Source organism: Muntiacus reevesi, chromosome 3, assembly GCF_963930625.1.
Source record: "Muntiacus reevesi chromosome 3, mMunRee1.1, whole genome shotgun sequence".
Lineage (NCBI taxonomy): Eukaryota > Metazoa > Chordata > Mammalia > Artiodactyla > Cervidae > Muntiacus > Muntiacus reevesi.
The window spans coordinates 106,811,638-106,838,695 of NC_089251.1; the positions used below are offsets into that span (position 1 = coordinate 106,811,638).

Here is a 27,058-nt window from a genome sequence, read left to right on the forward strand (position 1 = left end):
TCCAGAGATGGGAAGGGGTCTGCCCGGGGATGTGCAGCCAGGACGTGGCAAAGCCAAGGCTTGAACCCTGGATTCGTGGGATTCCGGGCCCTCCTGCCCGTGAAGGGAGGGCCAGCTCACTCCTGAGACCTCAGGGCCCCTGGCGCCCGGCTTCACACGCACGGCGCCAGCGCCGTGCCGCTGCTTGTGTCCTCATCCCCGTTTTTTCTCAGCTTAGGACAATGAAGCTCAGAGAGGTACAGTGACTTTCCCGAGATCACACAGCCGCAGCGTGGTGAAGACCGGATTCACAGCCCAGGAACTATGCTCTGCTTCCCCGAGGGCTCCCTGCTTCTCATGCGGCGGGTGCGGGGCACACCCCACTCACACTGGTGTGCTTAGAGAGCTCCGCAGACCCCAGCTGTGCCCCTCACCCGCCGCGTGACCCGGGCCAGGCCCTCCCCTGACCTACGGCTCCCGGGAGCCAGCGGAGCCGGGACTGAGATGACGAGCTGGCGCACAGCAGGTCCTCGAGGGTGCGGGGGGGTGTCACCGGTGGGGACAGAAGGGGAGAAGGCTGGGAGTGCCCTGTTGTCCGCTTTCCTTCGCCGCTGAATGGGGGTCGGTGCAGGGGTGCGAGGCGGGGAGAAGGATGCCATCCCGCCCCGCCGCTCCACCCACCTCTTCTCCTGCACCTCCTGGATGTTCTCGATGCCGATGGCGCTGCTGCGGCGCGAGCCGAACGGACCCGACTTCTTCCTCGTGGGGCTCTTGCCAGGGACGATCAGCGACTGCGGGCAGAGGCCCAACTCAGTGCCCACCTGCCCCCGGAGTCCAGGGACCCCCACCCACCCACCCCACAGGCCACCCCTAAGGGCCCCTGCTGCCCAGGCCCCAAAGCAGAGGACCGTCCACTTCCCAAGAGAGCCAACCTAGTTTACAGATAAAGGAAAACAGGCCCAGAGACGGCAAAGGGCTCCCCTGAGGTCACACAGCAGGTCTGGACCCGGGACCTTAGGCAAAGGGGGCAGAGGCCTGAGCAGGGGGCTGGACAGCCCCTCCGGGCTGGGGCCGGTGGGGAGGCCAGGTCCTCAGAGTGGCAGCCCCCCGGGCATTACAGGACCTGCAGCCGGAGGGCAGCGGGGAGAAAGCAGGCACAGCCACCCAGGCCCTGCCCCACTCCAGCCCTGCCGGGGGAGGCTCTAGCCCGGCAGATGAAATACCCCCGCTTCAGTTTCCACGCACGCTACTGTGGGTCACCCCAGGCGCCAGAAGCAGGCCCCCCGCCCCCCGCTTCTCTGGGGCAGGCAGGCAGGACGGGGGGCCCCAGGGAGGCACAGTGGGGCAGGAGCCCCCAGGCCAGTTCACAGCCGGGACCGGGAGGTGGGCAGAGGAGGGTAAGGCGCTCCATGCAGGCCCGGCGATATTGGGGGACGTGCAGCTGGGGGCGGGGTCTTCAGGTAGCAGATCCCGGGGGGGTCTGAGCCAGAGCCCCAGGGGCCAGGGCAGGGCCAGAGCCCCTGGTGGGGGTTGGGAAGGGCTGGCTCTGGCAGAGGTGCCAGGCCCCAAAGCAGGTCGCTGAGTGCCGTCAGAGCTGCTGGCCCTCGGGCCTGTCCTGGGGGCTGGGGGGACGGGGGCGGGGGGCGGGGGGCAACGTCCCCAATATGGCCTCCATCCTGAGAGCGAGCAGAGAACAGCGCGTGCAGACAGCCTCCAGAGCCGGCGGCCCCGCGGACGACAACCTCTTCCACGGTTCCTATGCCTATGGCACTGCCTCGGCGTCCGAATCTACTGGCACTTTTCCCGGGAATAAGCAATGACTGGCAAGCGGCAGAGGGCGGGGGGCAGAGAGAGACAGACAGACAGACAGAGAATCAGAGAAGTAGGGATGGCAGGTCAGGGAGAGAGAAGTGAGACAAGGAGAGGAGGGAAAGACAGACAGACAAGGACAGGGAAGAAGAGTTGGGCAGGGGGCGAAGAGAGACAGGCCCGGGAAGGAAGCAGGATGAAACAGACAGACAGACAGAGACGGACCCGGGGATGGGACGGGCAAGAAGAGATGGAGAGGGGAGGCACAAAGGGAAGAGTCAGGGAGAAAAGCGGAGGAAAAGGAGCAAGAAAGGTGCAAGAGGGGAGAATGCACAGAGCAAGAAAGTTGGGGGTGGCGGGAGAGGGGGAGAGGAGAGAAAGGGAAGGAAAAGGAGGCCACGTGAAGAGAGGGGAGAGTTGTGCAAAAACAAAAACAGAAATGGCTCTGGTTACTGCCGTGGCGGGCCCGCTGGCCTGGCCCTGTCCCCGGGGCCCCTGTGCAGCCGCCCGCGGGAGGCCGGGCCCCACTGTGGGGAGGAAGAGAGTGGCCGGGGCATCGGGCTTGGAGGAGGGCGGGCTGCGGCTCCCGTGGCGGTGGGCTTGCTGACGGCTGGGAAACGAAGACTCGCCTTGCTCCCCCGGCCAGGCCAGACCCCGGGGCCAGGGTGGGGGTGGAGATGGGGGGGGTCCCTCCTGCCACAGGACACAGCCTCACAGCACTGAGCACAGGGCTTGCGTGGCATGCAGCTGACAGTCAATAAATAATGGATGGGAGGATGGGAGGACGGATGGATGGAAGGACGGATGGATGGAAGGATGGAAGGATGGATGGAAGGATGGATGGATGGGTGACAGAAGGAAAGACGGATGGGGAGGGGACAGCAAAGCAGCAGGCGCAGAGCTCAGGGCTGGCCGCTGGGCAGTAGCAAGCAGATAGGCCCCCCGCTGAAGGCCTTTTTCATCCTGCGCCCAGCACACCCTCTGTGTGTTAGTGGCAGAGTCCCACAGAGCCTGGCAGACAGGAAGTAATCACTCAGGAGAGGTCCACACGGAAGCCCAGTCCCTGACACACGCAGGCAGCCACAACCACAAAGGCCTCCGGGAGCACACGGCGGGCACTCCCAGAGCTCGTTCCCCGATAGGTAACGGGTGACCACTGATACCCAGGGCTCATCACAGCAGGCGGTTTCCTGACACATAGTAGGTCCTCATACAGCAGCTCAGGGCCTGGGCACACGGCAGACACTTACAGACGCAGGTCCACACGGGAGCCCAGGGTCTGACACACAACAGGGGCTCGCAGACACGCAGGGCTGGGCCCACGGGAGACGCTCACATGTCCACACAGCGACCGGGTCCTAATACACAGCTCACACGGCAGCCCAGGTCTGGACACACAGTGGGGCCCATCAGCATCTCAGAGCCAGACACGCAGCAGATGCTCACGCAGAGACCCAGGTCCTGACACACAGTGCGTGCCCACAGCCTGACACACAGTAGGTGCTCCCGGAAACTCGAGGCGCGGGAAGGGGTGTCTGCACAGCAGCCCCACTCCCAGCAAACGACAAGACAGGAGGTGCTCCCCAAGGAACGTGCGAGGGGGCTGACACGCTGCAGAAAGTCCCGGCTGGATAAGGGGTCCAGAGGAGGGGGGGGGTGCGCCAAAGGGCTGGAGAGGGGGCCGCAGGATCTCAGGGTCACAGCCTGGGCGCCTGACCCCCTGGACAGCAGTGGCGGGTCCTAGCCTAGAGTCCAGGGTGGGCCCTGGGACGGCAGGGCTGGGGGGACACTCACTATTCCAGCCGCCTTGGCCAGGTCGGGGTTGCTGGGCGCGAAGCTCCCGCTGTGGCTCGTGGACACGGTGTGGGGCTTCTTGTTGCTCAGGCCCATGGCGTCCATGGACTGGCTGCGGCTCCGGATGACCCGCTGCGGAGGTGGGGCAGGGGTTTCGTAAGGCCCCCCGCTCCCTTGGGGAAACCCAGGAGCCACCCACCGGTGTGACCCTCGGTGACCCCGGTAAGGCCCCTCCCGTGAGCCCACAGAGGAGTCAGCTCCACGTGTGCAGAGGGCTGTGTAGGCCCCAGCTCTGCCCCTAGCTTGCTGGGTGACCTTAGGAAAATCACTCCACCGCTGAGCCTTGGAGCCTCCCGACCTGTCGTGCGGCTGTGGTAAGGACCACAGGAGACGCGGAGTGACCCAAAGCGTGTGCAGAGAACGCCCCAGAAACGCCCGTTTCCTCCTTTTAAGGGTCTCTTTGAGCTTGCTTTCCTGCATGCTTTTCTTTCCTCCTCCCTCCCCTCCTTGCTTTTTTCAGACAACCTGCGCGGAAAGCTCATGCCGGGCCGGGGTTCTCTACCTTTGCTCTCACTCAACCCGCCCCAGGAGGCAGGCGCTGCTACCAGGCCCACTCTCCATGAGATGAAACCAAAGCAGAGGTGAGTCTGGGACCCAGATGCCAAACCCAAAGCCTAGGCCGTGGGCTCTGCTGTCCGAGAAAGGCTGTGACTTAATCCAGCGCCCACCAGACGCGGGCCCTGGGCCCTCCCTCAGAGAAGACAGCCCGGGCCCACGTCCACCGCGTGCACTTGCTGTCCCCTCGGCTCCCCTCAAGCCTCTTTCTCAAAGGCGGTCTGTTCACCTCAGCCCAGGGCAGAACTTGGGCGGCTTGGGCTAATCCTCTTATGCAAACCCACGTCTCCAGCTCTGTAGCCTGCCCTGGGGTAAAGGTGAGGCCCCGCCAGCCTGGCTGGGCACGTGGAGGATGGGCAGTCCGCCTCCTGTGGGTGGAGGGCACAGTGGCCAAGAGGTCACTGCCTGGGGACCTGCAGCCTGGGGGTTCCAGGCCCTGCGGGGGTCGGAGGGTGGGGAGGGAACTTTCTTTCTCCTCTGTCTCTCAGGCTGATGGTAGTCGCCGAGGTAAATGGGCACAGCTTTGCATTTTGTTTCTTAACTTACATTACACTGATCAAATTGCTTTACAAATAATTCTCAACAGCTGTATGAGGTAAGAAGCCATTACCCTAAACAACAGCTTAAAAAAAACCTGAGGCTCAGAGAATGCTCAAGGGGGTAAGCGGAAAGGCTGCAACCTGAATCCAGGGTGTCTGTCCTTTCAACACTAAGCTGATCATTCATCGGAAGGACTGATGCTGAAGCTGAAACTCCAATACTTTGGCCACCTCATGTGAGGAACTGACTCACTGGAAAAGACCCTGATGCTGGGAAAGACTGAAGGTGGGAGGAGAAGGGGACGTTACAGAGGATGAGATGGCTGGACATGATTTTGAGTAAACTCCGGGAGTTGGTGATGGACAGGGAGGCCTGGCATGCTGCAGACCATGGGGTGGTAAAGAGTCAGACACTAACTGAACTGAACCAGAGGCAGCCTAAGCGGGCCACACGGCCTAAGGCCATGCAGACCAGTCCCTCTCCTATGGCCCCTTGTTCACGTTCCTTCCTGGACCTCTGGTTTCTTTCCCTGGGTCAGGACTCGGGGGTCCTCGCTTCTCTGCCCTGACCTGGCAGACACCACCATTGGCACGGGAGCGCTCCAACTTTCTACCCTCCAGGCAGACTCCGCCCCCAGGCTTAGGCCCCGCCTCCAGTCATCAGCTCCTCCCCCAGCCAGAGCGCATCTGACAGCTCCCAACCGCGGCTCTGCCCGGGGCCCACGCTACGCGAAAGCCTGGGTCCACCCCGAGGCTCACCGTCCTCCCGGCTCTACCCGAAGTACGCGCCCACCTGGCCCGAGCTCGCGCCTATTCGCTCCACCCCGGCCCCACCCCCCGAGCCACGCCCCCCACGCGACCGCGCCTCTAGCCACACCCCCACCTGGTCCCGCCCCGCATCCCGGCACCTCATCCCCACGCATCCCCGCTCCATCCCCACCGCGTCCCCGCCCCATCCCCACCCTGACCCCCGCCCTTCACCTTAAAGGACTCGAAGAAGCCGCCGCCCCCACCGCCGTTCTCCATCCTGTCCTCGTCGCCCCCCAGACCCATCATGGACTGGCTGTGGATGTGCAGCTCCTCATAGAGCGTCTCCAGGAGGGCGGCCCGCGTCCGCTCCTGTCTCAGGACAGACCCCAGGGATCAGCCCTTCTTCCCGCACGTGGAATCCCGGCCGCCTTCTCTGAGCGGGAAGCGGGCCTGGGCCCCGGAAGCCTATGCCGGTTTCTCTCTGCGCAGCTCGCCCCACCCCGGGGGGCTCACCACGCCTCCTCTGAGCTCTTGCTTCCCCACGCGCCCCCTTCACTGCGCCAAGTGTGCCTCAGCCTACCTCCGAGCCCCTCCTGGGCATTCCTTAGGGACCCCTGCTTCCTCTCCCTGGATTCTGGCCCTGCTCACCTGTCGGTCCTTCCCCCAGGCAGCCCTCCCTAAGGCCGAGGTCTGAACATGGCTTTCCCCTTCCCAGGAGGCTCGGCTGAAATTCTAGGGGGTGGTGGGACCCAGCCGCAAGAGCCCATCCTCACCTCCAGTTTGGCAAACTTCTCTGCCTTGTAGCAAGCATATTCGGCATTGATCAGCTTTGTCAGCAGAAATTCCTGGAACTCAGGCCCCTGGGAGCCCCCAGCGTGGAGAAGAGAAAGGCGGGAGGTCAGGGGCACACAAGAGACCAGGGGCTGGGACCCAACGAGTCAGGGGCTGGGGCTCTGCTGGGTTCTGTCCTCTTCACTCCCGGTGCCCCAGCCCAGGCGCCTGTGAGAGCCCCCCTATGCCCTTCACGGCTGCCCACCCCTCAGGACAGCTGCACTGGGAGTCTCCCACCGCCTCGGTCTGGGGGATCTGTTGGGGGACTGGAGCCAAGGCTCCTTCTGAGAGGTGAGAGACGTGTGCCCCCATCCCCAAACACTGTAGAAGACTGAAATCGTCAAAAAGACAAGACTGGAGGGAAGGCCAGAGTCTGCTATGCGGAATGGAAAGCCATGATACAGTCTGCTCCGTGACTTTGTGAAACAGTCACAGTTCTTACCAAGATGGACAGAAAAGCTGGGCCCCAGCCCGTCGGTTAGGGGGGCCTGGCTGCCCTGGCACACAGGGGTTCCACGACCTAGTACAGCGCACTGTGCACCCCCAAGGCCCCCACCCACTCAGTCCTGCTCCGCCCGTGGTGGGGCTGGGGGCTGCCCCTCACCTTCCGAAACACAGCGGGGTCCGGGAGGGGTGGTCCAAAGAAGGGGACGTCATCTCTCGCCGTGACGGACACCTGGAAGGGAGGGCGGGTGTCCCTGGGGGGTGCCGACACCAGCCAGAGGCCCCTGATTCGTCTCCCTAGTCCGGTGCTGGGACATTGGGTGACTGCAGATGGGGTGGGCGGGCCCCAGGTTTTCAGCGGCTCCATCCTTAGTCCTGAATTTGAGTGATGAGGAGGGGTGGAGGGTCTCCGGCTCAAGAGGGCCGAGAGAAGGAGAAGACTAAAGGGCGGAGGAGGGTAAGCAGCCTCTTTGAGGGGACGGACTTCAGGCAGCAGAGAGGGCGGGATGGGAATCCTCCGCCATCATCCGGGCAGCAGCCGGGCTCAGAGCCCTCCGGAGAGCGCCCCTATTTAAACCTGGGAAAACCGAGGCCCAGAGAGGCCTTGCAGCGAGTGAGGAGGGGGCTAGGAGGGTGCCCTCGGGAAGCTCCGAGATCACCCACCTTGTAGAGGGGCCCGTCGGGGCCCCCGCCCTCGGCCTGCACCACCACGTATGCGTGCAGGAAGTTGGACGCAATCATGTCCGGCACAAAAGGCGTGTTCTCATCTTGGAAGACCACAGCCACGATGTCGTTGCCAATGTGTCGCTTCCGCTGCAACTGAACACAGGGCCACAGCCTTTCAGCGCCTGGCAGGGGGCCCAGGGGGCTGGGGAGGGTGCCTGCTGGGGTGGAGGGGGGCTGGGGGTAGGCAGAGGGCACATCTAGGGAGCTTCCCCCCAGAAAAATGTGGCGAGAAACTGGTCTTAAAATTTTGTTTTCTTGGAATTCCGTGACAGAGGAGAACGCTGAGGCTGAGAGAGCAGGGTCTTCCAGTGACCTAGGGGACTTGAACCCAGGGCCACCTCTCTGCCCTCCTCCTGTCTAAACACCCCACACATGGCCCCTCCTGAACAAGTTAAGTTCCGCTCGGTATATATGACTTGCTAAAATGAACAGAGAATCTTATTCAAAGAAAATGAAAAGACATTAAGGGTAAGGAAGAAACGCTTCCATTTTTCTCCCATGACGCCCTCATCCGCCTGGGGTGGAGGCGTGGGGGTCACAGTAAGAAGGGAGGCAGCTCCCAGGAAGCTTAGGGAAAGGTGACAGATCTCTGAGTTCAGCTCGGGGAACGTGCCTTGGGCTTCCTCATCACCAGGCCTCTGCAGAAGGTGGGAGCCATTATTCTCCCCAGGAACATTCTGCCTCCCTCTCCCACCTCCTCTGCAGCCTAAAAGTCACTTGCTCTTGAACGCTTTGCCTGACTCCCACCTCTGCCAAGTCTAAGTGCCCCCACGTGACCTGACAAAACCCTTCACTCCCGGTAAAAATCCTCACACTTACTGATCTCCTGCTCCATCAGTATCAGATACTGTGCTAGCCACTCTGTGCATCCTCTCACTTGGGCTCACCTGTGAGGTAGGTGCCATTATCATCCCCATTTCACAGATGTGGAAACTGAGGCTTCCACGGCATCATAGCCACTTTTCACCCTGCCCCTAACCAGAGGAGGCCACAAGTCGGGGGACTGGATCGCTTCCCTCTCCCTATACCAGGCCCCCCTGTGTCTGGTGTGGCGGATGCTGAAGGGGCAGGTAGATGGGGCACAGGAGGACAGGCGGGAGGCTACCTGCTGGGCGTCCCCTTCTGTGTAGGGCAGCTTGGTGGACACGTGAAACATGATCTCCTTGTTGCGGAAGTTGCAGTACACAGACTCGGTCCCCGTCTGCCCGTGGGTCACGTCCAGGCCTCCTCGGAACCTGCCCCAGGCACCGCCCCCAGGCCACGGCTCAGTCTCCAGCCCCAGCCCCAGGCGGAGCCAGGATGGGGGCTCTGTCCCTGCCCAGAGGCATGGGTCAGCTTCTCCTCTGCTTATCCCAACCCGGGGCTCACCCCTTGAAGTCCTGCAGTTTGACCTTCTGGCCCAGAAACTCGAGGAACTCCACAAAGGCGGGGCTCTCCTCATTGGTGCTGAAGAGTTCTTCCTCGGAGGTCTGGGGGAGGGGCAGCACGCAGAGGGCAGAGGTCATCGAGCTCGGGTGCCATCCCCCACTCACCCAGGAAGGCTGGAAGGGGGACCTGTGGCAGCCCCGGGGTTCCTGGGCTCGAGTCCCCAGGTAGGTGCTCTCCATGGCCAAGGTCTGAGGCCCCGGGTACGCGGGCAGATGGGCGGGGGGCGGGGAGGAGGAGGCCAGCACACCTGCCCGAGCTTCTGATAAATGACTCCGAACTTGAAGTTATTGCTGATAACATGCTCGTCGAAGGTGACAATGAGGCGGGAGGCCTGCAGGGAAAGGGTGATGCATGAAACACACTGCTTTTATTTTTCTTCCTTTTTTTACTTTGTTATTTATATGGGCATACAGCCGATTAACAATGTTGTGATGGTTTCGGGTACGCAGCGAAGCACCTCAGCCGTACATATCCATGTATCCGTTCTCCCCCAGACTCCCCTCCCATCCCGGCTGCCACGTAACACGTGCAGGGTTCCCTATGCCGTACAGTAGGCCCTTGTCGTTTATCCATTTTAGATATAGCAGTGTGTACATGTCCTTCCCAGACTCCCTAACTATCCCTTCCCTCCATCCTTCCCCACTGGGAACCATAAGTTCATTCCCTTAAAGTCTGACACAGTGCTTTTTCAAGTTGCTGTTTATGGCTCTATGGGCCAAGCACTGTGCCAGGCCCTCCACACGCATCATCCCATCTTCTTGGAAGGGGTCCATGAGGGACTCCTGCTACCCTCATTTCACAGATGAAGATGCTGAGGTTCCAAGAGCTCAAGGAACCAACTTAAGGTCAACAGTTGGCAGATGGCAGAGCTGGGGCTTGAACTCAGTTGGATTCCAAAGCCTAAGCTCATTGCTCCTGAGTTTTGCCCACGAGCTCCCGCCCCAACTCTGCTCTAACACCGGCCTGAAGTCCGGCTTTCTGTGAAGCCATCTCATCGTTCTGGAACAGACCGAGTCCCTCCACTGTGCTGTGGAGCCTTGGGCAAGTTCCCCTCCTCACCTTGTCCTCTTCTGTACCTGGGAGGTGGGACCTGATCACTGAGACCCCTTCCTTCAGGGGACCTTTCCTGGACCACTCACTTCTCAGGGACCTCACCTTGCTGGGGAATTCAGTCAGAGCCACAGGCTGTACCTGTCTTTCAGGGTCCAGCTCTTTTGAGAAGCCCCCTGGCTTACTGAAGATGAAGCCCCTCTCCTTCATCCCACACTTTCACTGTGTCTTCAGCACCCAGCAACAGAGCCGCAAGCGCAGCTGCCATCTGCTGGCTGGTACCTACGGAGCCGCCTGTGTTATCCTCTCCCCAGGTCCCCTCCGGAGTCAGAAGGCAAGGCCAGTGGAGCCTTGGCTCGGGAGCACAGATGACCCTTAGAAGGGTCCCCAAATGGCACTTGTGAGTTTCCAGAGGTAACTGGAAGGCAGTTAGCTTCCAGGCAGACAGCACTGGGTTCAAATGTGGACTTCCTTATCTGCTGGGCATCCCTAGATAAGGCACCAAGCCTTTCTGGGCCTCTAGTTCCTCTTCTACAAACTGCGGACTCTGCAGGCTTGTTGTGAGGATTAAATGAGAGAACTTAGGAAAAGTGCCCTGCACACTGCAGATGCCCAATCCATGCCTGACCCCCTTGTTACCCGCCCGCCCCAGGTCCAGCCATACCTTGGGGTACAGCACAGGATAGAATCGATCCACATTCACGTCTTCACACACCAACTGCAGGAGGAGAGAAGGGGAGGTCTGAGGATGGGCCCTCTGGACCTCCCGGGCCAAAGTCGGGTGGCGGGGGACAGCCGGACAACAGAGAGGCGTGCAGTCAAGGCTGAAGCCGGCCTCGGGGCTCACTGTCACTCAGAATAGGCTAGGGAGAACTGGGGGCCCCTGTCTCCAAAAGGTGCCCTAAAGAGTGCCCCAAACACACAGCTAGCGTGCGGGCATCAGGGGAACACGGAAGGGGCAGGACTCCAGAGACAGGTCGCAGCACCCAGGCCAGAATCTGGGGCTAAAGCCGAGGGTCTGCAGGGGCCAGGGCGCAGCCCAGCTCTGGGCCCGCTGGGGTTGCCCGCAGGGCTCCACCTGATGGAGCAGAGGCCTCACCTTTGCCATCTGGACCACGTTGGGGAACTCAGTGAGACAGGAGATGGGGATGACGTCATGGTATGTCCGGCACTTGGTCCTGGGAGAAGAAAACCCACACTGAGGGGTGAGGAAGGGGGAAAGGGAGACGGGAGCCCCGCCCCAGCCAGTAAGACCAGGAGGGGCAGACCTCCGGGAGGTCCAGGGGGGAGGAGGGGCCAGGCCTGTCTCAGGCGCAGACTTGCTGTGCAGCTTCAGGAAAATCACTGGCCCTCTCTGGGCCTCCGTGAGGGGGGCAGGTAAACTGAGGCGGGCTCGCAGACCCCGAGTCCGCGGCCCTCAGCTGCCGCAGGCCCCCCGCCGCGCCCTCACCTGAGCAGCAGCCGCAGATGTTCCTGGTCCCCGATGACGTCGTACTTGAGCGAGAAGACAAGGTGGCCCAGGGCGCTGTCCAGCGAGTAGTAGTTAAAGTGCTCCTGGGAGGACGGGGGCCAAGGGGGCGAGCGGGGCTGAGCCTGAGGCTTCCAAACCCGGCCAGAAGGCCAGCTCACCCCCGGGCGGGCGCCCCTCCCCAGGCAGCAGGTGCCGGGCTGATGGCACACGCTGCCTCAGACAGTGCGTGTGCGTGTCGCTCAGCGTGTCCGACTCTGCAAACCCCGTGGACTGTAGCCCGCCAGGCTCCTCTGTCCATGGGATTCTCCAGGCAAGAGTACTGGAGTGGGTTATCATTCCCTTCTCCAAGGGATCTTCCCGACCCCAGGATCAAACCTGGGTCTCCTGCATTGCACGCAGACTCTTTACCTTCTCAGCCACCAGAGAAGCTCTCAAAGAGACCTGCATTTAAATCCCAGCTTTGCTGCTGGCCAGCAGGGCAACCTGAGAAGGTCACCGTCCCTTCTGTGCCTCCGTTTCCTAGTCTATAAAATGGGAGTGAGGCCAGCTATCTTGTGGGAAGGCGGCAGGGGCTGGAAGAGACAGGGCCCGAAGCAGAGAAGGGGTTCCTGAATGTCTGGAGTCAGCTCGGCTCTCTGAGTCCTCAGCAAAGTCAGGACCACGTCTGCACACACAGGGCATCTCCCAGCCCCTGCCCTTCTCCGAGGTGGGCACACAGTGTCTGTGTGTGCGTGTGTCTGTGTGCCTGTGTGTGTGCACACACATGCGCTCAGGCGTGTCTGACTCTTTTGCGACCCCTGGACTGTAGGCTGCCAGTCTCCACTGTCCCTGGGATTTCCCAGGCAAGAATACTGGAGTGGGTTGCCATTTCCTACGCCATGGGATCTTCCAGACCCAGGGATCGAACCCGTGTCTCTTTCGTCTCCTGCACTAGCAGGTGGGTTCTTTACCACGGCACCATCTGGGAAGCCCACACAGTAGGTGCTCAATAAAAACATGCTGACTAACTGACTGTTCAACCCGTGGCTCTGTGGCCCCGAAGCCAGGACCCATCAGAATCAGGAAATGAAACATCATGAACACACTGGGTGGCTGACCCGGCCGGTTCCTACCCTCCCGCCGCCGTACCTGGGAAGCCAGGAGGTCGGGAAGAAATACTCCCCAGGGCCCAGGGGAAACTGCGGCAGGGCTGGCACCCCCGGAGTGCAGGGCAGGGCTGGCACCTCCAGGTTGGGAGGCCCCAAGGCCACGGGCCGGGGTGCCAGATTTTACCCCACGTGACCCTGAGTTCTCCTGCCAGCTTGGCTCCTCAGCCACGCCCGCCCCAGGAGTCATCATTGAGGAAGGAAGTCCTATTTAAATATAAACAGCTGCACTCAAAGGGCAGGAGGAAAAACATGCAAGGGCCAGGGGATGGACCCTACACATCCACAGCTCAGGGGCAGTCTGTGGGGACCTGGGGCAGAGACCTCCCAGTCCTGCTGGGGCACAGAGTAATGGAGACCCCCCAATGCATGGCACCATCTGCAAAAAGGGAGAGGCAGGCACTTGGCAAGGAGGGCTACATCGAAGTCCTCAGGATGGGGAGAATCCCCCAGATCGCCCCTCCCCCGGCCAGGGCCCGAGAAGCCCAAGGAGAGTGGGCTCAGGGTCCCAGGGGGTCAAGGCCAAAGTCACCCTAACCTCTGCCAGGACGGGGCCCACCTGTCATCATAGCTCCTCCAGGAACCCCCAACCTGTACCCCTTCCAATCCTCTGGTGCTCACGACTCCACCTTCATGGTGAGTGGTCACTCACTGCTGTCACTCATCACTCCGTCAGCAAACTCCTCTGAGTGCCAACTGTATGCTCGGTCCACACAGCCCCCCAGGTCCCACCAGCTAAGAGCCTCTGGACAGTGGGCTCCTGGAGTGCAGGTCGCCCTCCACTCATGGGTGGAATCCCCTGCCCGGTTCTGGGTTTGTCCCCAGAATAGCCTGCTGGTTTGGTTCCGGTCACCCTTTCCCCCCACTTTAGCACCCATACCCACCACATCAGGCCAACGCCCTGGACCCAGACTCAGTACACGCAGCCCCTCAGCACCTCAGAGAGTTGTGCCTCCTTCCCGCATGTGCACAAACACACACACACACACACACGCATGTATGCGAGTGCTAGGAACATGCCGGTGTGTGTGCTAAGTCGCTTTAATTGTGTCTGACTCTTTGCAAAGCTATAGACTGTGGCCTGCCAGGCTCCTCTGTCCATGGGATTCTCCAGGCAAGAATACTGGAGTGGGTTGCCATGCCCTTCTCCAGGGATCTTCCCGACCCAGGGATCGAACCTGCGTCTCTAGTGTCTCCTATATCGGCAGGCAGGCTCTTTACCACTAGCGCCACCTGGGAAGCCAGACTCTTCCCACAGCACGGCTTAATGGAAGGTCAGCCAGAGCTAGGTCCAGCTCCGAGCTCAGTAATTGTGTGACCTGAACCGATTCACTTTACCTCTGAGCCTCTTGTTTCCTCTTCTGGAAAAATCAGGACAGTCCTGATATCACAGAGTTAATCATGAAGACGTAATAACAGTTAACATTTTACCAAGTACCTACTATGGGCCAAGCATGGTTCTCGATGTTTCCCATGTGCTTTTATCATCCTTATTTTTATAGATGAGAAAACAGGCTCAGGAAGGATAAACAACTTGCCCAAGGTCACGCCATGAGTCGAGAAGCGCCCCCGGGATCACGAGACTGCAGAGCCCACGCAACATTCCGCCACCTCACTTGTAACTGATGGGACCTGGAATGTGGTCCCGGCCTGTGACCTCCTCCCCAGCTCCCGCTGCCTCATCCAGCAGCGTCCCCTAGGAGCTGGGCGATACTAGCATAGCACACACTGTCCGGGGCAGCGTCCCGGATCTGGGGAGGGTGGTGGCGTAGAGGTTGCCCCCGTCTGGGTCACCCCACGGCATTACCATCTCCCCACCTCAAGCTGCCTGAGCGCACGGCCTGGGTCTGCTTTGCCCACTGCTGTATCGCTGGTGCCCAGAACCGGACCGGGCACCCAGCTGGTGCTCATCACTTGCTCACGGAGCACTTGCTTGGCGCCAGAGGCCTTTCTATACGCCTCACAAATATCATCGCGTTGAAGGCATGAGGTGGGAATCACCACCCTCTCTGTTTGTACAGATGAAGAAACCAAGGCACACAGAGGGGAAAGCGCCTTGCCCAGGGCCCCACGTACTTAGAGGCAGACTCTGCTAACCAGACGCCATCACACTGCCTTGGTGACATCCGTGTTTGCTGACTGAATGAGTGAATCCATGACGCATGCTCCCTGGACTCCTGGGATGGCTGGCCGGCCCAGCCTCCACCCCCAGGGCTGGGCTCTGACCCCTCCCCACCCAGCCCAGCACCCCCAGGCCAGCGGGCCACCCCACCTTGCCGAGAAAGTGCTTCCGGTAGAGGCGGGCGGTGTGGTTGCACTCCAGCTTCACCTTGGTCGTGGGCGACTGCAGCGGCTCCGTCTCTGGGATGCTGGTGATTTCGTGATTGGTGCCTTCAATCCAGTAGCCCCCAAACTGGGGCAGCAGGATCAGGGGGAAGGGCCCTTCTCGGCCCAGGACCTGAAGGAGCACTCAGCTGAGGGCCACTCACCCGGCACCTCGGTGGAGGCCCTTAGGACACCCCCCCAACTCGGACCCGGAGCCACTTCTGCCACGGCTGAGGGATACCAGGGGACAGCCCGGAGCCTCCGAGGGTCCCAGGGCTCACACCCAGGGCCCCCTCCCACCTATCTGGATGGCTAGAAAGTTTGTTCAGGTTTTTACAGACAATGGGATGGAAAAAACCCAAAGGAACTTTTTGGCCAAACCAAACCAATTTTTTCCTGCAACCCTTTTCCTCCCCCTGCAGGCCCAGACCCAGACACACACAGCCTCGGAGGATGGGGGCATGGGGACAGGTAGAGCTGGGGGCCGAGAGGCTGGCGTGTGGGCTCAGACGCCTAAGGGTTCGAATGGGCTCTGAAGTCTTGGGCCTGTAAACAGAGGCTCCGGCACCCACAGCAAGGCCTGCGGTCAGGCTCGTGACGAGGAGGAGGACCCGGGTGTCCGGACTCCTTGCGAGAGCGTCTCCCAGGCTGAGGGTGGAGGCGGGCCTGTGGGGTCCCTGGCTGCTTACCTCGTGGACGCTCGGGTACGGAATGTAATCCTCCTCCGTCTGCAAAACAGGGCAGGGCAGAGGTCACCCTTTTCCTCCAGCCTCCCCAGGACGCCCGTGGTTCCGCCAGCACCACCCACCCCGGCCCCCAGGCGGGAGGAGTGGATGGGGCTGTATTCCTACCTCCGCATCCCACGGTGCGGGGCTGGGGGGTGGCCCCACGAGGCAGGGGCTGGGGCAGATTGAGCTCACTCAGTGCTGGCAGGAGCTTCTGGGCCCCCCTCTGCCTGGGGAAAAGGAGGCTCACTGCCTCCCCAGAAGACACACCTCTGGGCCGGTGGGCCTTAGTGCATGGGAATGGCTTGGAGGGCTGGTTACACAGACCGCTGTGCCCCACCCCCAGAGTTTCCAAGGCTGTGGGTCTGGGTGGAGCCCAAGAATTTACATGCCAACCTGCCCTCCTGGTGACGCTGATACTGCTGGTCTGAGGACCACACCTTGAGCAGCCTGGCTCTGGACAAAGCATGAGCCTTGTGCCCAGGAAAGCCCTCATCCCGGAAGCCCCGGGCCCACTCCTGCAGGAGCCACCGGTCTTCTTGGAGGGCAGGGGTCCCCAGTCACCCACCACAGAGCTCGACACCTACCAGGAGGCCTGCAGCCCCCACGCCAAGAAACTTCTGAGTCTAAAGAAACTCCACACGTGCCTTTCAGTCCTGAGTGTCCTGGCAGTCTCCTCTGGAGGGGCCACCCCCTCCCCATCTCTTGCCCCCCACTCCCCCAGCCTGGGCGTGCATCTTCCTGCAACTGCTCATCGTAGCTGGCTTCAAGGAAAACCTCTTACAGCAGGCTGCCGTGAGGGATGGGGCTTCAGTTCTGGGAAGGGGGAAGCCTGGAGAGGCAGGGTGAGTTTACAGCGGAGTAGAGGGGGTGAGGAGGAGTGGAATCAGGGCCCCAGGTCTATAGCAAGCAAGGATTTCTCTGCATCTCGGCCTCCCAGAGCACAGGGACTAGGTGTGCCCGGCTTCCCCCTTGGCCTTAGCACCTGGCCAGCAGTGAGACCGCTCCAGGAAAGGATGCTGGGTTCTCTTGGGCTGGCTGCTCCACTGGGCCATCACTTCTCCCACTCCTAGAAAGGGGGCCTGCCTCCCCCGTCCCCATCCCCTTCCATCCCCAAGCCCTTGGGAGCGCGCTGCTCAGGAAGCCGACCGCCCCCAGAAAGGTGGAGTGGGACCAGCATCCAGACCTACTTTGAGGGGTGGTGGGAAGGAGCATCGCTGTTCATCCATCCTGCTTCCCTGCAAAGAGAAGGCAGCACAGCCCATCACGGCCCTGCTGTGCCCAGCGCAGGGCCGCTCCCCGCTGCAGGCAGCACCCCCTCCAGGTAGATGGTGATGTGGGGGCGGGGTAGGGGTGGGTGCTCCCAGGGCAGGGTGCTGGGTACCCAGGCTTCCGGCTGGCCTCGGAAGAGCAGGCCCTCCTAGAAGGCCCTGGGGCTGAGGGAGGCGGGCAGCAGCTGGGGGCGCTGGCCGCTGCTGGGAGTGGGGGCAGGGCTGATGCAGGAGCTGGGGAGGGAGGCGCCGTGTCTACACAGATGCATGCTGAGAAGGAGCAAAAGAGGAAGGAGAGCAGGGAGGGAGGGAGAGGAGGAGGGGGAGAGGTGGGAACGGAAAGACGAGAAAACTCAGAGGCAGAGAAACGGAAAGATGGCGGGGGACAGGGTCTGAAGGGCGAACCAAGCTCAGGCAAGCTCCCGAGCTTTGTTCAAGTCCCCTGCCCACACCTCCCAACACCGACCCGAGCCAAACAGCAGGCAAGGGGCCTGGAAGACCAGAGCGGAGGAGCGGAGAGGGCAGGCAGAGGGGGTGGGGGCTGCCCTCCCCGGAACCTGCAGCCCAGCCTCTGGTTGGCCCGTGCCCTCTTCCCGCTCCACATGGGGGTCCTACAGAGCCTGCGATGCTCTTGGGAGACAGGCGATGCTCTATGTAGGTGGGGGTGGGTTGAGGGGCTGACTCCAGCCGCCTCCACAGGAATAGGAGCTGGGGAGACCCAAGTGGGGCCTGGGCCCGGGGTCAGCCAGGAAGCCGGGCGTTATCAGTGCCTGGCCTCTCTTCTGACCCCGACGGGGAGCTCTGGACGCCGCACTGTCACCGTCTCCCTCCAGCACAGTCAGCAAGAGCTCCCAGGCCAGTCCTCAGAGAGATGTCGGGCTGAAGATATAGCAAGGACCGACCCCCCAGCCCCAGCCCAGCCCCCTCTGTGGCTCCCCAGAACAGGCTTCAGAGCCCACCTCACCTGCATCTTTTCAATCATCTCAAACAGATCTGTGTTCTGCAAGAGATGGGGAGAGCAGGTCAGGGCTGGGGTGGCCCGGCAGACCCCGCAAGTCCCCAAGGCGTCTCCACCCACGCCAGCCCTCCTGGTCCTCCAACTCTGACCAATCCTGGGGACCTGTCCGAGCAGCAAGAGGGACCCAAAGGGACACGGTTTAGGCTGGGGCTCTGCGCCACGGACTGGCGGAGTCTGACCAGCTGCCCAGGGTCATCCACCCAGAGCCCAGGACCCTCACCAGGCAGCCCCCCAACTGATGCTCTGCCCCAAAGGAGGGCCTCAGACAAGAGTGTTGTGACCTTTAGGGAGAGACACACTGCAAGAGTGGCAGTGCTAGGATCGGCCCACGAGCCGCTCAGAGGAGCCCCAGGTTGCAGCTCCAGAGATGAACCCAGCTGGGATCCTGGGGAGGGCTGGCGGTTCCACCCACCTCTGGAAGGAGGACCCCACTCTCCCCACGAAGCAGTGTGGGCCTGGGGGCTGTCGGGGGGCAGGGGGCCGAAAGAGGATGCTGAGCAGTCCGACTGGCCCGATACCTGCGTGTGAGTGCACACATACCCTCCCCTACCTGTGTGTGAGTGCACACACACTCTCCCCTACCTGCATGTGCGTGCACACACACCCCCTCCTCCCTCTCACACGGCCGCCGGGCTCTCTCGAGGCCAGTCTGGGCACACACGGGGTTAATCCAGCCATCTGCCAGCTGTGCTTGGCAGCTTCGGCCTCTCCAGCGCCAACTCCCTACGAGCCTTCCTGGAAGGCGGCATCCTTGCTGGCTGGTGGGGCTGGGGGCTGGGCCTGGGAAGCCCCCGGAGTCTCTAGGAGGGCGCCCCTCCCCCAGCACCTTCAAGGCCTCAATTCAGTCGGCTCCTGCTGCCCAGTGGGGGCACCCGGGAGCTCACACACACGTGTGCCGTGGGGTTGTGCACCAGGAAGCACATACGCCCTCTTTCTCTCTCTCTCCGGATCAAACACACACAGGCCTGCACACCAATATTTAAACACAGTCTCACTGTACCAAAGAAAGCAAACACACAGAAACCCACATGCACAAATCCACCAGGTCTGTGTACAGTGCTTCTCAGACTCAGAGCACACATGAACATACACACACGCATATCAGTGTCCTATGTTGCACAACGGCACGCTCCCTCACACACAGAGGCCCATGTCCCCCAGGAGCCACACGCACAGAGGCAAACCCACTCCTGTGATTTGCTGTGCTTGCTTTTAGTCACTCGGTCCTGTCCAACTCTTTGCAGACCCATGGACTATAGCCCACCAGGCTCCTCTGTCCATGGGATTTCTCAGGCAAGAATACTGGAGCGGGTTGGGTTGCCATGTCTGTCTCCAGGGGATCTTCCCGACCCAGGGATCGAACTCGAGTGGCCTCCTGCAGTGGCAGGTGGGTTCTTTACCACTGAGCCCCCTGGGAAGCCCTACCCACATGAAAATCTGTGCAACGGCACCAGTAATTGACATAAAACTACACAGACACCACACGACCGCTCTCAAGACTGTGTGTTTGTTGAGAGACACATAACACGCACTTGCAGACACAGGCAGGTATGTTCATGGACGTGGAGCCACAGAGCCCCACCCCCACCCACAAGCTCGCCCTGCCAAACAGTCACACACCCCGTGTAACAGACACGACAGACTTGATGCCACAGCACTCTGAGAAAAAGGAAAAAAAAGCATGCAAAAACTAGGGGAGTGCTTAATTGCCAAGGATGAGGGGCTTGGGTCTGAACCCCCCTCCCACCCACACATAGAGCTCTGTGAAAGATCATGAAACACGGACACCCCACGTGCACCCCACTGTGAGGCCTGCCCACAGAAATGCCCACCCTGGAAAATGCACAATAGGTGTCCCTAGGAGATGGGTGACCCACGGCCCTCGAGGCCACACCCGACACTTGGGAGCTTGGGAGAGACAACTGCACAGGCAGTGACGGAGGAGACCACAGACACACAGTCCCGGCAGACAAACACGCCTGTCGACCGTCAGACAAACACGCCTGTCGACCGTCAGACAAACACGCCTGTCGACCAACACCTTGTACAACAAGCAGCATGTGCTGCACCTTGGAAAACAACAGCAGTTGTGTGCCCGAACGAGCCACACAGCCTCAACACACAGCCTCAACCCAGCGCTGGCCATTCCGGGGCACCTGTGTCCTCCAGGACACCCCACTTGGGGTGACCTCACCAGGAGCAGGCGCCGGGAGTCTCACCACCTAACACCTAACACATGTCACCTGTCACCCAGAGCGAGTAGCAACAAGTGACACCACGGATACAGCCTCACTCATGGACCAGGCGCCCTGACACCGGGAAGGCTGGGAGCCAAGCGGCCTAGGGACAGCAAGCAGTTACACGGGGACATTCAGACCCCTCGCTAAGGCGGGGAGGGGACGGATGAAGTGGTCCCAGGGCTAGCGCGTGCACACACACACACACACACACACACACACACACGGAGGGCCCCTCCTGCCCAGAGCCACGGCACCACCACGGGCACTCTGTTGCTTAGGCAGCTGCAGAAAGAGCCCAGGGCCTGGGACCCCAGGGCAGGGGTGTGCCCCGTGGCCGCGGTGGCCGGGTGTCAGCCCAGAAGCGAACACACCCTCCATGACGGAGCCTCGCACACCCGCCCTGCCCGGGACAGAGCCCGCCGGGCTCCGAAGAAGTTGGGCCGAACCGTCTCTCGAGGGACACCCCTCGGCCTTCGCCCCGGTCCTCACCTGCCAGCCGGCCCCTGCAGGCAACGATCCCCTCCGGGGACGGCCGGGGGGCGCCAGGGGCCGCGGCTGCGCCATCCCGAGCCCGGCCCGGCCCCGGCCCCCCGACCCCGGCGTCGCTCCCCCTGGCCCGGCCGGCTCCGGCCCGCGCGAGCCGCGCCTGAGTCCCCGCAGCGCCGAGCTCCGCGCTCGCGGCTTCGGGCTCCGGCGGCGCGCTGCCTGCGCTGGGCTCGCTCGGCGGCCCGGCCCTGAGGGGGCGGGGCGCCAGGTACGGGCGGCGCGGGGACGGGGCGGGGCTTCGGGCATCCGGGGCGGGGACACGGGAGGCCCCGCCCCGCACGGGCCCGGGACACTGCGCCTGCGCGCTCTTGCCGGCGCCAGAGCGGACACCGGAGCACCCGGTCTGTCCGGTGCGTCCCTACTTGGCCTCCTCTAACGTCCTTCTTCTAACCCCTCTTAACCCAGTCCATCCTAAAGGAAATCAGTCCTGAATATTCATTGGAAGGACTCATGCTGAAGCTGAAACTCCAATACTTTGGCCACCTCATGCAAAGAACTGAGTCACTAGAAAAGACCCTGATGCAGGGAAGGATTGAAGGCGGGAGGAGAAGGGGACGACAGGGGATGAGATGGTTGGATGGCATCACCGACTCCATGGACACGACTTTGAGTAAATTCTGGGAGGTGGTGATGGACAGGGAGGCCTGGCGTGCTGCAGTCCATGGGGTTGCAAAGAGTCGGACACGACTGAGCGACTGAACTGAACCTCCTCTGGGTACTGTGCCTCGGGGCCTCAGAGATGGGCTTCTTGGGCTGGGCTTTGGAGTCGGGAAGGAAGCGGTGGGGATGGGAGGCTTCGCTTGGAGACAGAGGGGTTTTCTTGAGCATCTGCTTAATGTTGGACCCTTTGCAAGTCTGATCCTCTCCCCACAACCAAGAGGTAGGAGTGTCACCCCCATTTTATAGAAGAGAGAACTGATTCCATGAGATAACGTTTGCTTAAGGTCACACAGCTAGGAAAAGGCAGAACTAGGAATCTACCTCCCTCCCCACCAATACCTGACAGAGGCAAACTGGTACTGTGGCTTCCCCAGGCCCCAGGCCCATACCTGTCCTTTAGTGCCCCTGACCCTGGGAGAGGGCAGGAACAGGAGCTGCCAAGGCCCCATGCATGGAGGGGACTTCAGGATCTGTGGGCTCTAGCTCTTCCCTTGCTACAACTTGCCAGGTTGCCTTGAGTGAGTCCCTGCCACCTCTGTAGGCCTCAGCTTCCCCATCTGCAAAATACAAGGCCTCCGCAGGCCGTTCCAGCTGACCCTGCACTGTGTCTGCCACCCTGAGTGGGGGCAGGGCCGCAGCACCCCCTCCCCACGCAGATGCCGGGAAAGCAGTAATTGCTTCCTGAGTTGTGGCCAAGTCAACACCAGCTGCTTCGGATCCTACAGGGCAGGGCTGCCCACCAGCTCAGTACCCCACCTCTCTTCAGCTTCCTGAAGGAGTTGTTGGCAGCTACCCACCACTCTCCATCTCAGGGCCCAGGGCTCCTGGAAGGAAGGTGCTGCACCTTCCTTTCCCCTAGACCTGGCTATGGGTCAGGCTGGAGCCCAGGAAGCCGGCGGGAACCCTGGAGATGTGTGCTCCAGACACGCTGTAGCTTTGTTTTTAATAATTAACAGCAGCAAATATTGATTTATGCAGGCACTTTCAGGCCTGAGCACTTCCGGGCACCCATCAAAATGCAGCCAGAGAAACATTCATTCCCACGCGGGGAGGAGGCAAGAGCTACCTGCATCAGTGGAGATGTGTGTGTGCCAGGAGTGGGGACTGCGTATGTGTGTGCCTGCAACTGTGTGTGTATGTGACTCTGAGAGCAGATGTGACTGTGTGTTCGTGGACATCCTAGGTGTGTCTGTACACGTGTGTCTGTATATACATGCATGTGCACACGTGCAAGTCTGAATGCATCTGCAGACGTGCGGATGTGCCCATGTATGCAGCGTGGGTAGGCTGTATATGTAAACAGGTGCAGAGTTCTAAATCCTTGAGCAGAAAAACCCCTACAAGGAAACAGGGTAGGGGTGCCTTGGGTAGCTCTGTGTCTATACCAATGCGGCTTCCCAGTGAGAGAGAGGTGTCCCTTCTGGGTGTTTTCTCCTGCCCTGGGAACATAATGAGGCTCGTCATCACTCAACTTCCTGATTGCGACTTTCCAAGATTACTTTCCCAGTCATCACCCTTTTGCAAGCAGGCCTGGTGGGTAGAGAAGAAAGTGTCCCCTCTATTTTATAGACGAGAACCTGAGGCCCAGGGCGGGGCAGGGCTTGGCCCATTGATGCACAGAGGTCACCTGCTCCTCGGACTGGGTCCGCCATCAACATTATTAATGTGAGCAGCGCCGGGAGAGGGGGACGGAGAACGTGTCACAGACCTGGGACCCTGCACCCCTCCCTGGTTTGCTGGGGACCCAGAAGGATCACTCAGTCTCTCTGGGCCTCAGCTTCCTTTCCTGTCAAAGGAGAACAATCCATCAACTGTGTCTTGATCCTGTGGTGGCCGTGGGCTGTGGGACGGGGCGGTCTGGAGCCTGCAGCCATCTGAGCCTGTGTTGGCACAAATGGAGGCTTCCAGCCGAATTGGGCAAGAGGCCAGAGCTAACCTGAGCAGGCAGGACTCAGGGAGACGGGCCCCACTGACCCTCATGTTTCTGATGGGGACACTGAGGCGCAGGGAGGGGAAGTGAACCCAGGCCTCCTGCCGGATGCTTAGGGAGACAGGCACTGGGAACCTCACTTCTGAACCCAGCTGCCATGGAGTCGCTCCCTTCCAAGTCCCAGGATCCACTCGGCCCAGTCATGGGCTGTTGCCCAGGCATAGACAGCAGGAGAGGATCTCAAGGACCCCCTGATATAGTCCCTAGGACCTACACTTGGACTCCCTTGGAGGTGGTGATCCCCCAAAGGTACACTATTCCTTGGCCATATACCCCTCCTGGCCCTTGTTCCAGGTCAGAGTTCTGGGCGAGAAGCTTGGCATATCCTGCGTCTGCTCTTTATTGGCTGTGTGACCTTGGGAAAACCACTTTACCTCTCAGGGCATCTGGATCCTTATCTCGAGAATGCCTACCACCCACAGTTTGATGACAAGACTGAGAAGCATGATATCTATGGACATGCTTTAGGATCTCAAAAGTGTACTGCAAAAGTGAGAGCTTATTACCCTCTGCATTAGAAATGCCACCAGACCAGGCACTCTGATTAGATAACATGAGTTCTGGTCCTGGACCCATCACATCCTACCTGTGTGTCTTTGAGCAAGTAACTTAACCTCTCTGAGTCTCGATTTTCTCATCTGCAAAATGGGACTAAGAAGAGTACTAATATAAGTCCACAGTAGTTATAGTTTGAGGACAAAATGAGATCCTGCATGCAAAACATTAAGAACCCACTTAGCCCGTAGTAAATCTCAGTAAATGCTAGCAGTTATTACTGGTATTGGACACCCTGCAGAAGTTGTTTAGTTATCTATCTCCTAACCAGACCACAGCTCCTTGAGGGCAGGGTCTGTGTCAGATCGATTTCTGGCACCTCAGCACCCAGCAGAAAGTTGACACAGGTCATGTGCCAGGCAAACATTTGATTTCGACGATAACAACAAGAATAGCCTCATTTACAGGACTTTTACTCTGTGCCAGATATTATGCACAGTGCTTTATCATCCGTTTTTCACACTTTCCCCCACTCCACAGGGCCACTCACTCTGAGAAGCAGCCCTGTGAAGTGGGATACTCTCATTACACCCGAGTTACAGATGAGAAAATGGATGGTGATGTTGATAACGAAGATAAGGAAGAAGAGCTGTTTGGCCAGTTTATTCCCAGCTGTTTGTCCCCCCAACCTTGCTACAGATCCTGGTTCAACCTCTGAGACTGTGTTAGCTCCACCAGGGGTGAGGGGTGGTATCCCCTTGGGGGGCTAAACTCCAAGCCGCATCGACCCAAACATTTTACCTCTGCACAGCAGTCACTGTTAGATATCTCCTGGCCCTGGGGGGGGGGGGCGGTCCTCCAGACCGGGGGCCCTTGGGAGGCGAGCACCTACCTTTGGGTGGAATGAAGCAGTCTGGGAGGGAACTGAGTCCACTCTTGGCAGGTCTAGTGCCTGAGGGAAGCGCTGGTTCTGCCCATCACTCCTCCTGGAAGAGAAGAAGAGTCTGAGGTCAGGGAGGGCCCCAGGTTGGGAGATCTGTGAACTTTGGGAGGAAGAGTCAGTCTCAGAACTGGGGGATGTCAGGAGGACAGATTTCAAGAAAGAGGGGAACCTGGGTTCCCCAGCAGGCAGGAGGTGACCAGGGCTTCCAACCTTCCCCAGAGATCAGCGGTATGGACAAAGTGTCCCTGTAAACTCTCCATTAGGCCTCCCTAGCCCATACTCCAGCCAAGAGGATGTCCACAGCCCATTCTAAAGATGGGAAGACTGAGGCAGGGGTTGGGGGTTACTGAAAAGGGCTGAGCCCTGACCTCTGGACTAAGCAAGGTATACCCATCCCTGAGCCTTTAGGGAGACAGTAGCCTTCAGGCTGAAAGGCCACCTGGGCCATTGCTATTATCAACGACAATAACAACAACAGACACTCACTGGGCTGACAATGTGCCAGGCCCCCTGCCAAGGCCCTCTTTCAGGCCCGAGGGCACAAGACTTGTCATCACACTGGTATTCCCAGTTTACAGGGGAGGACACAGAGGTGTGCAGAGGTCACACGGCGGGTCAGTGGCCGAACCAGCATCTGTGTGATGCTTAACCGACTCCAAGCCCAGACTCTCTGCCCACACCCGCACCCTCCCGAGGAACGGGAGCAGGTCTGGTGAGGGTGAAGTCAGCTCCTGTTACCTGAGAGAGCCTGCCGACGAGGCCACCTCTGGGGTCAAGGGGAGGAAGTGGCCAGTGGTTGCCGGGACGCAGGTGGCTCAGGGCTGGGCAAGAAGGCCCGGCTCCCACCCACCGCCAAGGGCCGCCCTGACGTGGCGGCTGCCCCACCCCAGTCCTGAACCAAGGCTGGTTCCTGGGAGGGTGAGTCATTCAGCCCACGGCCCGCTTGAGTCAGGGCTGGGACCGCCACGCCCAAGAGGGGAAGGGACTGTGGAAACTGGGCCCAGGAAGGAGACCCTGAGAAAGCTCTGAGTCCCCTCCCGGCTCACCTGGGCCCAGCTACGCAGGTGGAAAGGCTCAGAGGGACTGTCCATAGCCCCGGTGGGCTAGCGTCTTACCCAGGGGGCCCACATGGGCAGTCTTGACGCAGAGGACAGATGTGGTGGCAGTGACATTTGAGGCCCGTGACATCGTTGTAGGGGAGACAGTCCCAGGCACTTACCTGCTGTGTGACCTTAAAACAATGACGTACTCCTCTCAGCCTTGGTTTCCAGAAAAAAAAAAATTGCATCCCCCAGCCTGGGCAGCTAGAAGGTGTTCACTCAATGAATTCTTTCTTTGGCATTCATTCATTCGTGGTAAACTCTGCCTTCCCACATCAGGGTCTCATTAAGTATTTGTTAAACGGATGAGTGGGTGAATGAGTGAATGTTGGCAGTGGGAAGGCATTAAAGGTTTGTGAGAAAGAATGGCCTCCGCACGGGTTTCTGTAGATCACAAGGCCCGGTGACGTGGGGAGTGACTGGGAAGCGGGGGTGGGTGGAGAGAGGCCCGCAGAAATGATCCAGACACATTCCACTGAGGCTGCCACGGGGACCCTGCAGACAGACTGAGTGCCTGGAACTGTGTCAGGCATATTACATCCTCGATGCTCTGCAGGGAGGTCGACACTATTTATCCCTCCCTTTTTTATATATACTTTTTTTTGGCTGCGTTGGGTCTGAGTGGCAGCGCACAGGATCCTCGATCTTCCTTGCAGCATGCGGTATCTTTAGGGTGTCATGCAAACTCTTATTTGCGGCATGTGGGATCTAGCTCCCTGACCAAGGATTGAACCCCTCCTCTGCATTGGGAGCGTGAAGCCTTAGCCACTAAACCACCAGGGGTTTGTAAACCAAAAGGGGTTTGTAAAAAAAAAAAAAAAAAAAACAACACTTTTTTACAGATGGAAGAACTAAAGCTCAGAGAAATGAAGCCACATTGCTGAGCAGGTGACAGAGCCAGAATTTAAAGCCCATGCCCTAGACCGATCAGGGCCAGTGCCAGCAGGATGGAGAGCAGAACCTGGAAGTCTGAGAGTTGAAGCCAGGGGATGCTGGGTCCCCTTGACCGTGAGGACCACTGTGCTGGGAGCTCTGGCTGCCGAGGGGAGGTGTCTGCCATGACTGAGCTAGTCCGATGTGCTCCTTCTGTCTGATGCTTCCCACACTCCAAGGCTCCGGCTGTGGCCACTGCCAGTCAGCCCGGCAGCAGCTCCCTAACACGAT

General features: G+C 60.2%; 1 protein-coding gene across 7 annotated transcripts in view; it reads right to left on the reverse strand.

Moving 5' to 3' along the window:
- RAP1GAP (RAP1 GTPase activating protein) overlaps nucleotides 1–27,058 on the reverse strand; it is a 67,078-nt gene that overhangs the window by 5,111 nt on the left and 34,909 nt on the right. For 4 of the 7 annotated variants that reach the window (XR_010662392.1, XR_010662388.1, XR_010662391.1 and 1 more), the window contains 18 exons: nucleotides 24,744–24,837; nucleotides 17,867–17,902; nucleotides 16,822–16,869; nucleotides 15,596–15,634; nucleotides 14,854–15,039; nucleotides 11,416–11,519; nucleotides 11,065–11,143; nucleotides 10,630–10,683; nucleotides 9,163–9,246; nucleotides 8,856–8,956; nucleotides 8,593–8,722; nucleotides 7,425–7,580; nucleotides 6,922–6,993; nucleotides 6,260–6,346; nucleotides 5,718–5,855; nucleotides 3,583–3,714; nucleotides 1,722–1,799; nucleotides 661–770 (listed from right to left, as the gene is read on the reverse strand). Coding sequence is in view for 2 of the 7 variants with exons in the window: in XM_065929998.1 (XP_065786070.1) it covers nucleotides 661–770; nucleotides 1,722–1,799; nucleotides 3,583–3,714; nucleotides 5,718–5,855; nucleotides 6,260–6,346; nucleotides 6,922–6,993; nucleotides 7,425–7,580; nucleotides 8,593–8,722; nucleotides 8,856–8,956; nucleotides 9,163–9,246; nucleotides 10,630–10,683; nucleotides 11,065–11,143; nucleotides 11,416–11,519; nucleotides 14,854–15,039; nucleotides 15,596–15,634; nucleotides 16,822–16,869; nucleotides 17,867–17,884 (1,616 nt within the window). In the remaining 5 variants the exon portion in view is untranslated. Of the gene's footprint in view, nucleotides 1–660; nucleotides 771–1,721; nucleotides 1,800–3,582; nucleotides 3,715–5,717; nucleotides 5,856–6,259; nucleotides 6,347–6,921; nucleotides 6,994–7,424; nucleotides 7,581–8,592; nucleotides 8,723–8,855; nucleotides 8,957–9,162; nucleotides 9,247–10,629; nucleotides 10,684–11,064; nucleotides 11,144–11,415; nucleotides 11,520–14,853; nucleotides 15,040–15,595; nucleotides 15,635–16,821; nucleotides 16,870–17,866; nucleotides 17,903–20,649; nucleotides 20,786–24,743; nucleotides 24,838–27,058 lie in introns of those variants that run through there. The other 3 variants (XR_010662389.1, XM_065929999.1, XR_010662390.1) reach the window with 2 other exon arrangements.